The sequence below is a fragment of the Diaphorina citri genome, unplaced genomic scaffold (assembly GCF_000475195.1).
Source record: "Diaphorina citri unplaced genomic scaffold, Diaci psyllid genome assembly version 1.1 scaffold11, whole genome shotgun sequence".
NCBI classification, from domain to species: domain Eukaryota; kingdom Metazoa; phylum Arthropoda; class Insecta; order Hemiptera; family Psyllidae; genus Diaphorina; species Diaphorina citri.
The window spans coordinates 293,494-305,459 of NW_007377450.1; the positions used below are offsets into that span (position 1 = coordinate 293,494).

The window sequence follows — 11,966 nt, forward strand, 5'->3', positions numbered from 1 at the left end:
GGTGCGCCTGCCTTGTAATCGCTAGGCCACCACGTTTCCGTTTCCCTCCCGGGGCGAATTTTATCCTGTGAAGGGACTGTTCTTTTAAAGAATTTTAATACATTTTGTATTTCGTTTAGTACACTTGGAAAATTCCAAATGGAACTTGAAAGGCCTAAAAGAGGCTTCAGTACTGTACATAGTTTCTCAGATATGTGCCTAATGTTTGTTTACCTATAATCCGACAAAAAATTAAAAGATTAATCATGACATGGACTATAAAAGTCACTGATCTTTCGATGAACAATTCAGTTTAGTTTTTCACGTTTTACATTCAACAGTAACAGTACATTCAGTTACTAACATGACTACCTCAACAACCGCCGTCTGTGCTTTAGTCGTCGGTAAGTTTTAATCAGTGTTCTATCAACGTTTTTAGTCCGTCCTTCCTTTATTATTACAATAGTAATAAAAAGGTACCTATAAGGGACGGACTATTGTATTCGCTTCGGTGTCCTATGTTAAGCTACGCCGAGGAAGGCCAATAAATGGATGGGTGAGTTAAACGTTATATTGGGAATAAAGGGAGAACGGGCTCTAGTCTTGATTTTAAATCATTACATGAAAGTAAAATCAAAAAATTCAAATACAAATGAAAATGCAAAACGTACTGGTCAGTTTGAAGATCATTTTACAACTTCTATAGCCTCAATCTGAGTTGAAATTTTGTTCAAGTTTATCTCTTTGATTAAACAACCGATTGGTTCATTTCAAAATCGGATTTTTTAAATCAAAAGTCAAACTTAAACCAAGTTCAAACTCAGTTTCTGAAGCTGGCCATAACTTGATCATAGACCTCAGAATCGAGTCCATGCTCATAATATCCAACATACAAAGACAAAGTATCTAAAATAGTAAACCCAAAATACTTGTAGGTAAACTCGTACATATCACAATATTCACATTTCAACCATTTCTTCTCTTCTTTTCCCGGCAGTCTGTTACTCTGTCAAGTCCATACGACCTATGTTAAGCTACGCCGAGGAAGGCCAATAAATGGATGGGTGAGTTAAACGTTATATTGGGAATAAAGGGAGAACGGGCTCTAGTCTTGATTTTAAATCATTACATGAAAGTAAAATCAAAAAATTCAAATCAAGAATAATAATAAACTGAATATTAAACAAATTAGGTAGGTATACATAGGTACTGATTTTCTCTAATCACGATCGAATAAAGTCATTTCTGACTGACATGTTATTGTCTATCACTCCTCCTCTTCCTCCCATGTCAACTATCTCACTTTACTTCCTCCTCTTTCAGGTTTGAATTCAGGGCTATTGGTATGCATAAATCTCTGAAACTCGGTACCTCATCCCATCCAAACTCTCTTTCTTTCCAGTCTTTCAAAGCCTCCTTAACAGAAGCAGTCAGCGAAGGGTTATTTTCCTCTTAATGTCCTTCAAAACCTTCCTTCTCAACACCTTGAAGCGGGGGTGGGCGCCGGGGCCGTTGCGCGCGGGCGAACACGGGATGCAAGTACGAATGCGAGTGTAATTGTGTATGTGTGTGTGTGTGTGTGTGAATGACACCCCTATCCCTCTCCTCACACATTTATCACCAAATATTTTGTATTTTTTTTTTATTTTTTAAGCAAGGTTTTATATACTTATTTGTAAACTTTACCTTTGAAATATATAAGACCTTGTTTAGTCTGCGGGAGTAAAGGGATTTTTCAGTCTCATTCAGGCAGTATAAACAAGGTATATTCTATTCTATTGGGAGGCATATGGGATTAGGTGCGCTGACACCTTTATTATTAGGTTTCATATCCCAGTCAGCAGCGATAGCATCCTGAATGCACAAGTTCCCAATGGATCACTGAAGTTGAACAAAATTGCGTTTGGTTAGTATCCGGATGGGTGACCATCTGGGTATTGTCGTGCTGCTGGCCTTTCCCGGCCGTACACTCAGCCTAGGCGAGGTAATGGAGGGGGTAGTTTGTCTCCGAATGGAGGGTAAAATCCCCGTCAAACCACTGACGCTGGTTCACTACCACATTTTTAGTCTCTCTCTCTCTTTCTCTCTCTCTTTCTTTGGTTCACAAGGACGGCTTTATTTCCCTCTCTCTCTCTCCCACCCAGAGATAATACAGGGTCCCCCCTCACAGAATAACGAAACGTCCCTGTATCAATTCCCTATCTCCTATCCTTGCCTGCTCACGATCATTCTCCGCTTTTATTTCATTTGTCAGAAAAAATAATGTTTGTATATTTCAAACAATACTTTTTATTGTGTTATAAAATTGACAATTTAATTCTTTTTCCGATCTACGTTCTCGGAATGAGAGGTAACGCAAATTGGATTAGAGGAGAAAGAGATGAGAGAGAGAGAGAGAGAGAGAGAGAGAGAGAGAGAGAGAGAGAGAGAGAGAGAGAGAGAGAGAGAGAGAGAGAGGGAGGAGAGAGAAGGATTTGCGTGATGAAAATCCTGGAAAAACTTTTGTTTCAGAGTGTTTGGACAGGTTGCCTAATGCCTGTCCGTTTGATTCAACTAAGGTTGAATGCGGTGGTGTGAGTACGACCTGGAATAAGGGTTTTTCCAGCAGGTGCCCCACACACATTCAGAGGTGCCCTCGATATTTCTGAAATCAGGGAGATTTTGAACAATCGGTATACCTCCCTGAACTTGAACAAAGGGCGATTTTGAACAAAGGACAAATGAAAATGCAAAACGTACTGGTCAGTTTGAAGATCATTTTACAACTTCTATAGCCTCAATCTGAGTTGAAATTTTGTTCAAGTTTATCTCTTTGATTAAACAACCGATTGGTTCATTTCAAAATCGGATTTTTTAAATCAAAAGTCAAACTTAAACCAAGTTCAAACTCAGTTTCTGAAGCTGGCCATAACTTGATCATAGACCTCAGAATCGAGTCCATGCTCATAATATCCAACATACAAAGACAAAGTATCTAAAGTAGTAAACCCAAAATACTAAACTCGTACATATCACAATATTCACATTTCAACCATTTCTTCTCTTCTTTTCCCGGCAGTCTGTTACTCTGTCAAGTCCATACGACTTTGCGGCTTAAATTGGTAACATCTGTTCAACGAGAAGGGTAATAAATTTCGTGTAATCAGTGTCCCTGATATCTTTCTTCAGTTTCTTCCCAAAGTCTTCATTTTTAGTTTCCCATTCCCATCTTCTGTTCCCTAATATCACTTCTGTTCCTCTTCTCATCCCGTCAATCCCTGACAGGGCCGTATTTAGGGAGGGGGGGAGGGGGCCCGGCCCCCCTCCTTCAAAGCACATTTTTCTTCTTTACTGTACGCCAGACTCCGAAAATTTGAGGTCAAGGGGCCCACCCCCCCCAATACGAACTTTATTTTTCTCTTGTACTGTGGGTCAAACTCCGAAAATGCGGAGCATCCACCCCCCCGTACTTCACTGTTTGGACCCTCGCCCCGCCCCCCTTGACAGAATACCAGATACGGCCCTGATCCCTGATAAACTTCCCAAAATTGCATGTACTACCCGCGTCACACCTGTTTCTATAATGTCAATAATAATAAGCTCGACGCTTCCAGTGATGTTTGCTGCGTAACAGCTTGGAGTTTCTTAATGGAAAACACATTTCGGAGAAAACCCCGAAAGAAAAACCCCCGAAATGAAAATCCTTACTTCTCTCTGGGTTTTGAGGTTAACGGCGTCAGAAGCTCTGTTTTTCGAGACACTAGACAGCCGTAATAGCCTCTTATCCAATGTTATTTTAGCGAATAGAGTACGAATAGATATTGGTTTGGTTGTACATATTATCTTTCTGCTCACATAATGGATATGTGTTTTCTATGGTGTTTTCACATCATATTTACAATTTCTACTCACATAATAGTTAGGTAGGTACTATGTATTTTTTATTTTCACATCATATGTAGGTATGAGTATTTTGCATTCAGTATCTACAGACATAATTATGTAGCTATATCATACACAGATGTGTTATAAAGATGAAAAGTGACTCGTATTTAACATTGCAAAGTACACCTACAATTACAAGTGCGTTATAGGTACATGAAGATACATAAAGTACCTACTTAACAACATAATCATCATAGTAAGTGATAAGGGGATAAGGCCGAATTAAAAGGTGTAAGGTCCGGGTATTTTGAATTAGTTTACATTATTTTTCCCGTAAGAACCCTTTAGGTTAGACCACTCTTACTCAGATCGGTGGTAATAAAATTAATGTAAAGAATTGGTTTTGTGAAAAAGTTCCTTTAGGAGAACTCTACCACCTAATAGAAAGTTAGAAAACAAAAAAAAAAAAAAAAAAAAAAAAAAAAAAAAAAACCCTCTACTTATGATGCTGTTCGAAACAGAGGTACATAAATAATAATTCTAAATGGACCAATCAAAGGTTCTGAAAACGGGCCTGAAGTGTGGAGTGTTACGTAACTATTTACAAGTACAACATGAAATTGAGAAATGGAGGGCTCTAAATTCTGAGGTAGATACAAGTTGAACCAGGTGCATAATAATCCTCTAATGATGATGCCTATGCCATTCGAAACAGAGATAAATAATCATGCTTCTAAGATGATGTACATATGTTACGATCAAATGTTCCAAATTCTGCGAAGGATTTTTCAACAAATTATCTACTACTACAGTTATTGTTTGTCTAATTTGAGTCCTTTTGTTTGGTAAAATCTTGAAGGAAGAAGAAACAACTCCTCCTGAAGGGTTATGGTCACAGAGGAAAAAGGAGCTGTGATATATCGGCTTTTCATCTTTCATTGTTTTTCTTTTCTCTTCAAATCCTGTTAATTTCGTATCCGGCATTTGTCCACAACATCTCGGCAAGTCTTTGTTTGTTCCTTCCTCTGCACTGTTTACTTAAGTGCTTAAATTCTCCCTTCAGTCTCTCCTCTCGCCCATGTTCTCCCTTTATATCTCCTCTTGCCCATGCTCTTCCACCCAACCCATCGGATATTTATGAGTGCGTTTAGCATCTTCTTGTATGTGTTTCTCAGTAATCTCTTGAAATTTATGTCGCTCTGTACCGAGGATGTCTTACCTACCTGTTGGAATTGGAATGCACAGGAAACAGGGGAAACCCTTGCAGGAAGGAGGTATCCTTGCAGGAAGTAGGAACTTCCTTACTTCCTGGGACAGGACAAAATATTTCAGTCTACTTGTCTTACTTTTCCTCCGGATACATTGAAATGCAAGATGAATAACTATCCTAAACGAAGTTTTGCAAGAACAACTTGGTGGTGAAAGTTCAACTCAAGTAACAATATTTAGCGGTGTGTTCGAAGAACCTAACACTCTTCACAGTCCTAGGAAAATGCACAAAAAAAAAAAAAAAAAAAAAAAAAAAAAAAAAAAAAAAAAAACAATCTACTTATGATGCTGTTCGAAACAGAGGTACATAAATAATAATTCTAAATGGACCAATCAAAGGTTCTGAAAACGGGCCTGAAGTGTGGAGTGTTACGTAACTATTTACAAGTACAACATGAAATTGAGAAATGGAGGGCTCTAAATTCTGAGGTAGATACAAGTTGAACCAGGTGCATAATAATCCTCTAATGATGATGCCTATGCCATTCGAAACAGAGATAAATAATCATGCTTCTAAGATGATGTACATATGTTACGATCAAATGTTCCAAATTCTGCGAAGGATTTTTCAACAAATTATCTACTACTACAGTTATTGTTTGTCTAATTTGAGTCCTTTTGTTTGGTAAAATCTTGAAGGAAGAAGAAACAACTCCTCCTGAAGGGTTATGGTCACAGAGGAAAAAGGAGCTGTGATATATCGGCTTTTCATCTTTCATTGTTTTTCTTTTCTCTTCAAATCCTGTTAATTTCGTATCCGGCATTTGTCCACAACATCTCGGCAAGTCTTTGTTTGTTCCTTCCTCTGCACTGTTTACTTAAGTGCTTAAATTCTCCCTTCAGTCTCAACCAATCAGATTGCCTATTCCGAGGTAAATCCAAATACGCTCACTTGTGGCCCCGGCCATCAGTGGTACATATAAGTTTTATTATTATAATCTTGGTACATTTCAGTTTTAATGCAATACCTACATTTTTATTTTCTCCTAATATCGTGTTACATTATTAAGTACGAAAGTACGTACTCGTACTTCCATTAACTCAGTATCAGCACTTTCAGCTTAACATCCACATCCAATCTAACTAAGTCCAACTCTCATGTGTAATTAAATCTCATGTGTAATTAATCCAACTCTCATGTGTAATTTTTACTTGCGTCTAGATTTTCTTGAAAAGAAATAATAGTTTCCATTCCATTACGTGAAATACTGAGATCTAGATACATTTATTTCATAAAATGTTAGACGTCCTACCATTCTCATTCATAAAGATGAGTAATTTTTTTCTCCTGTCAGGGATAATGCGTTTTAGCCCCATGTCATTTATAATGGAAAGTTAGAGCATTTTTACCTGGAGGTGAGATACGATTCGTCTCATCTTACCTGAGTTACCTACATTCGTAATACACCACTCTAGGTTTTTGTTTTAAGTTCCCTGTGCTTTTAACCCTCTGTTAATCTTTTCACCAAAGCGTTAATCTTTTTAGGGCTGATGGCAAATTTTGATCACTTCTGATAGATTGAAGATGGTCAATACTAGACTAAAGATGGTCAATATTAATTTGAATCTTTATGAGAAAGAATAGGGGAGGGTTGAGAGGGAAGGAGAGAAGGGAGGTATGAGGATGGGTAGAGGAGGAGTAGGAGGAGGAGGAAGAAGAGGTAAAGCTCATTTAACTTTCGTTTCTCGTTTTCAGTCTGCTTGGCGGCATTTGTAAGATGTGATCCACCAGCCGAAACCACTGCAGCTCCTTCAAATACAACTGGTGCACCAGCAAACACTACTGGTGTATCTCCAAACACTACTGCTGGACCTCAAGGCGCAAATAAGCCTCTTCCTCCTATTACTGATGGTGCCTCGGTTAACGGTAAGCTATAGTGAATGGAATTTATAATTCCTTAAAAAAAAAATAATAAAATGACTAACAATAGTAAGAGTTTCTATGCCTCTAAATCCTTGCTGGATACTGTAAGAATTAGGCTATATCTCCATTTGCGTCTCTAGCACATGCCTCAATTGATGTCCTTCGATTGTTATCGTTAAATTTTATGACTTGATTTGGACTCAAACCAGCAACTTCCACATCCGACGTTCACCACTCTGAGTTTGGTATTCTTCTTTAGTATACATTTTGTTTGGTATACATATTCTTACTTCTATTATTATCTTTCGTTCACAGATGTATTGGGAGATGCCGAGAAGGGCAAAGTGTGCGCCATCGATGGCAAAGGTGTCTGTCCTGCAGCCGGCCCCGCTGACGCTATCTGCCTAAGTATTGCCACCAATGTCGGCAATACTTCCGAATCTTCTTGTGTGGCCCAGGGCATCTGTAAGTTCAAGGTCAATTGCCCAGTGCAACATCCACAGACGCCCGGCTTTGCTTACGTTACTGAAGGTCAGAAACCCAACTACGGAGTCATCTATCCTTGCAACAAAGGCTGTTTGGTAATTTCATCATCGGCAACTGGTATCAACTAATGCTTTCGCCATTACTCAGAGTTTTCGATAGCATTAATTTCTCTTTGTTACTTTATGATATTATTCAATAATAAAGAGGACTGTATCTTTCAGTAATTGCAGGAATTGTTTTGTTTTCATTTTGTTATGTTGTTTTCAGAATCAGATATTATTCGGATTGATTTTTCAAACGAAATCGCCTACTTTCTTCTCCATTTCTGCTTTCTCAACACCTCCTAAAGTTTATCTGTAGGACTCAGTTTTGGTCGGTCTCTTTCTCTCTTATTTATCTCTCTCTTTATGTCCTTTCCTATGAGAAACCTAACTCAAACCCTGGTGATACTTTGTCTCAATATTCTGATGATTTATCTGAAAAAGAATAAAGGACTTAAAAGCTCTCTCTTCCTATAGCATTATACTTTCAAAATAAATTTGCCTTTTTAAATCCCTAAATCCCTGACCCTAATATTTAAAACACAAAAGCTCTTCGGAAGCGCAATTGAATTTGCAGAAGATTTGGTTATAATATAGATTCAGGGACATTTATTATACATGGAAAAACTGGGATTTAATCCGTTAATAAAGCTGAAAATGAGTATGTTGGAAAATGAGTACAGAGGTACATGCTTTTATGTCTAACTTATACCATGCTGAAATAAATGGATGAGGGCTGAAATAATGTATGATATCCTACATAATCATCTGTCTTAGTAGTTCTATTTATGCACTTACGGGCCATCTAAATAAATAAATAAACGTTAAATACTCACACATATTTTTGAAACCTGGCATACTTCCTGCCATCAGCTACAAGCTGGTTGATAGCTTCTAGAATAGATTCGTTCTGAAACAAAAGAACCAAATAGAAATTTAAATAATCTTTTTGGGAGATTTAAATAAGATTTTACTCATTTAAAGTAGAATTATTAACACTGTTCACCATTAAAATCGAAAGTAATTTGCAGTTTGACCTTAATTTTTCAATTTTATTGATATCAAACAATGAAAATTACTAGCTTATTGTTTAAATATAAGATTACTACATAGGTACATATTGCTCTTCCTTTTCTCTTTCCTTCTTCTAAATTTTTTTCCTACATTACCAAATACCTCTCTCCACTAAAACAGAGAGGTCTGCATTTCCTCCAACTTGACTAGTAAAACAAAGCTCATTCGGAAATTGTATCGCATACAAAAAAGAGAAACAGAGCAAAGTTATGTTTCCATGTTTTGTATGCAGGACGTGCTCTAGTTTTCTGAATGTTTTTAGGAGCAATTTATTCATTATTGTTTGTAAAACATGGAAGGGAAGAGCACTAGCAGATGGAAGGGATTAGGATACTATATGGAGGAGAGAGTTTAGAAAAAGTTACTTTACTTGTGAATTATGGTATTGTCCTTACTAGTGTATGGCATAGTGTTTTAGTTTTTACCACGTTGACTGCCACTCTTGTCTGCCTGAGCCATGATTCTAATTTTCTAGTATTGACATTCATGTCTTTTACCTACGGTGTTAAATGTGGTAATTTTAGCTTTCCAAGACACGGTGATTATTTGCCCAGGAAACTAAACTACGTTGAGTCATAGAAAAATAAGTAGTTGAGTGCCTTTAAAAAACCGTACCGTCGCGTCGGGTCGTGCATTTTACTTCGCCGACTCATGTTTCACTTCGGAAAGGAAGTTAATGTGTTAATACATAGAAATGGGATATCATGTGTCTAGAAAAAGGAGACATAAATAATGGGCGAAACATGTGGGTTGCATACACAATTTGGTCAAAATATTGTAGGGGTGGTAGTCTTTTATCTGGAGAACGAATTTTGGTACAACGTACCTTTTGGTGTAATCTTATTACACCCCTTATTGTTACAGTAACACACTTGTGTAACTCATTTTGTTTTACAAGTTACAATTACAATGAAACATCGGATTTTAGCTCGAGCTTTTGGCGAGAAATTTAAAAACACGAGTTTAGGTTTTTTACACTCACGATCACAATCATCCATCACCCGTTTAAAGGTTTAAACACTTTATACCCGTTTTAAAGGCTTTCTTTATAGGTAGGTGTATATAAACTCGCTATGTGTACATAGCTACATAGTACCTAGGTATGATAACAGAAAAACAAGAACCGTTCCACAAAATAGAATAGAATAGAATATACCTGGTTTATCCTGCCAGAATGAGACTGAAAAGTCCCTCTACTCCCAAAACAAAGGAGAACTTATCGCCTCGAAATCGAAGAGAGGAGGGCAGGATAGGAAAAATCCAGACGTTCCGAGAACAGACCCCACGTCACTAATCAAGAGTTGATATGTACACCAATCGATTCCTCGTGAAAAATTCCATAGGAAAGACACCTTGGTAATCTTAAATACTCTACTATCGTAATTTGTGTACGTATAATCTGATTAGTGAGCGTGGTCTGTTCTCGGCGAACAAACGTCTGGATTTCTGCGTATCCGCCTCCCTCTCTACGATTTCGAGGCACGATATAGGTTCTCCTTTGTTCTTGGTGATCAGAGGGAATTTTCCAGTCTCTTCTGCAGATATACAGGTATATTCCTATTCTATTCTATTTTGTGATCGTGTTCTTGTTTTTTGTTATCATACCTAGGTAGCTATGTAGCTATGTTACCACATAGGCGAGTTTATATATCGACACTACCTACTTAAAGAAGCCTTTAAAACGGGTATAAAGATCAGTTGTTTAAAACCTTTAACGCGGTGAGGATGATTGTGATCGTGAGTGTAAAAACTATAACTTGTGTTTTTCATTTCTCGCAAAAAGCTCGAGCTAAAACCGCATGTTTTCATTGTAATTGTAACTTGTAAGAACAAAATGACTGTTCACAATGTGTTTACTGTACAATTAAGGGGTGTAATAGAGGTGGATTACACCCCAAAGGTAGTTGTACAAATTGTTACAGTAAACATATATGTGTACACTCATTTTGCATTGTTGTAGTGGGTTCGCTTAACAATTGGTACATCGTTGTATTTGTTAGCGTCGAGTCTTTTGTCTGGAGGAAGAATTTAGATAAACTTTTGGTGTAACGAGTTACAGTATTTACCACTTGTGTAACTCACTTTGTTTACATTACAATAATTACTTAAACATCGATTATTAAGCTCGAGGTTTTTGCAGAATTTATAACACTTTTTTTAATCAGGCTTCTTTATAGCACGTATTGATGAGGTTATATACACTTTATAACCGTTTATAAAGTCCGTCTTTATGTGTACAATAGCTATCTAGATACATAGCTACATAGTAATAGGTATGATAACAGAACAACAAGAACCGTTCCACAATATAGAATAGTAAATATAGTACCTGGTTTATCCTGCCAGAATGAGAACTGAAAAGTCCTCTACTCCCAAAACAAAGGAGAACTTTATCGCCTCGAAATCGAAGAGAGGAGGGGAGGATAGGAAAAATCCAGACGTTCCGAGAACAGACACCACGTCACTAATCAAGAGTTGATATGTACACCAATCGATTCCTCGTGAAAAATTCCCATAGGAAAGACACCTTGGTAATCTTAAATACTCTACTGGGAACTCTTGTTTTCCGAAAAATCAGATTGAAATATTGGGAGTTATCACAGAGAGGGAGCAGAGAATGAGAGAACCTTCCAATCTGAAAGCAGAAGAGAGAATGAGCTCTGACAAAAATCTAGGTCCGAAGAAACCTCCCCTTGACCCCCTACTACCAAAACTAGAGTAGGGGATCAGGGGAAATGTAGGGGGTTCAGGTTAGGTTTCTCCTACAAGTCCTACATCTTAACCATGAGTTTGGAGATTCTTCTGTGGTTATTAAGATAGAAATTACATTGATACATTGTCTTTTACATTTGTTGCGATTTGTTCGCGGTATCCGCGGTTTGTTCGCGGTATCCGCGGTTTGTTCGCGGTATTCGCGACTTGTTCGCGGTATTCGCGACTTGTTCGCGGTATTCGTGGCATTCGCGACTTGTTCGCGGCATTCGCGACTTGTTCGCGGTATTCGCGACTTGTTCGCGGTATTCGCGATTTGTACGCGGTACTCGCGACTCGTTCGCGGTATTCTTGGTTTGTTCGCGGTACTCGTGACTTGTTCGTGGTATTCGCGGTTTCTTCGCGGTATTCGCAGTTCGTTCGCGGTATCCGTAATTTGTTCGCGGTATCCACGACAAACCGTGAACAAACCGCGGATACCGCGAACAAACGACGAATATCGCGAACACATCCCAAAAATGTACCTAAAAACAACTGTGAAACACAATGTAGGTAACTTCTATCTTAATAATCACAAAGGAATCTCCAAACCCATAATCAAGATGTAGGAGAAACCTAACCTGAACCCCCTACATTTCCCCTGATCCCCTACTCTAGTTTTGGTAGTAGGGGGTCAA

At 38.0% G+C, this 11,966-nt stretch overlaps 2 protein-coding genes across 2 annotated transcripts in view; one reads left to right on the forward strand and one right to left on the reverse strand.

Annotated features, from left to right (window-relative positions):
• Positions 1–11,966, reverse strand: part of LOC103506302 (head-specific guanylate cyclase) — a 164,946-nt gene that overhangs the window by 85,710 nt on the left and 67,270 nt on the right. The window contains exon 2 of the mRNA XM_017442885.2: positions 8,340–8,413. The gene's annotated coding sequence lies outside the window, so the exon portion shown is untranslated. The remainder of the gene's footprint in view (positions 1–8,339; positions 8,414–11,966) is intronic.
• Positions 234–7,695, forward strand: LOC103506162. Its single transcript, XM_008470549.3, has 3 exons — positions 234–383; positions 6,809–6,979; positions 7,292–7,695. Exons 1-3 carry the CDS (start codon positions 344–346, stop codon positions 7,588–7,590), a joined length of 510 nt encoding a protein of 169 aa, XP_008468771.1. The 5' UTR covers positions 234–343; the 3' UTR covers positions 7,591–7,695.

What these genes read in the sequence shown, in the direction of transcription:
- LOC103506162 (XM_008470549.3), top strand. Translation starts at nt 344, where the DNA reads ATGACTACCTCAACAACCGCCGTCTGTGCTTTAGTCGTCG. An exon ending in CGTCTGTGCTTTAGTCGTCG is followed by an intron (nt 384 to 6,808) that starts GTAAGTTTTAAT and finishes TCTCGTTTTCAG; the next exon opens with TCTGCTTGGCGGCATTTGTA. An exon ending in TGATGGTGCCTCGGTTAACG is followed by an intron (nt 6,980 to 7,291) that starts GTAAGCTATAGT and finishes TTTCGTTCACAG; the next exon opens with ATGTATTGGGAGATGCCGAG.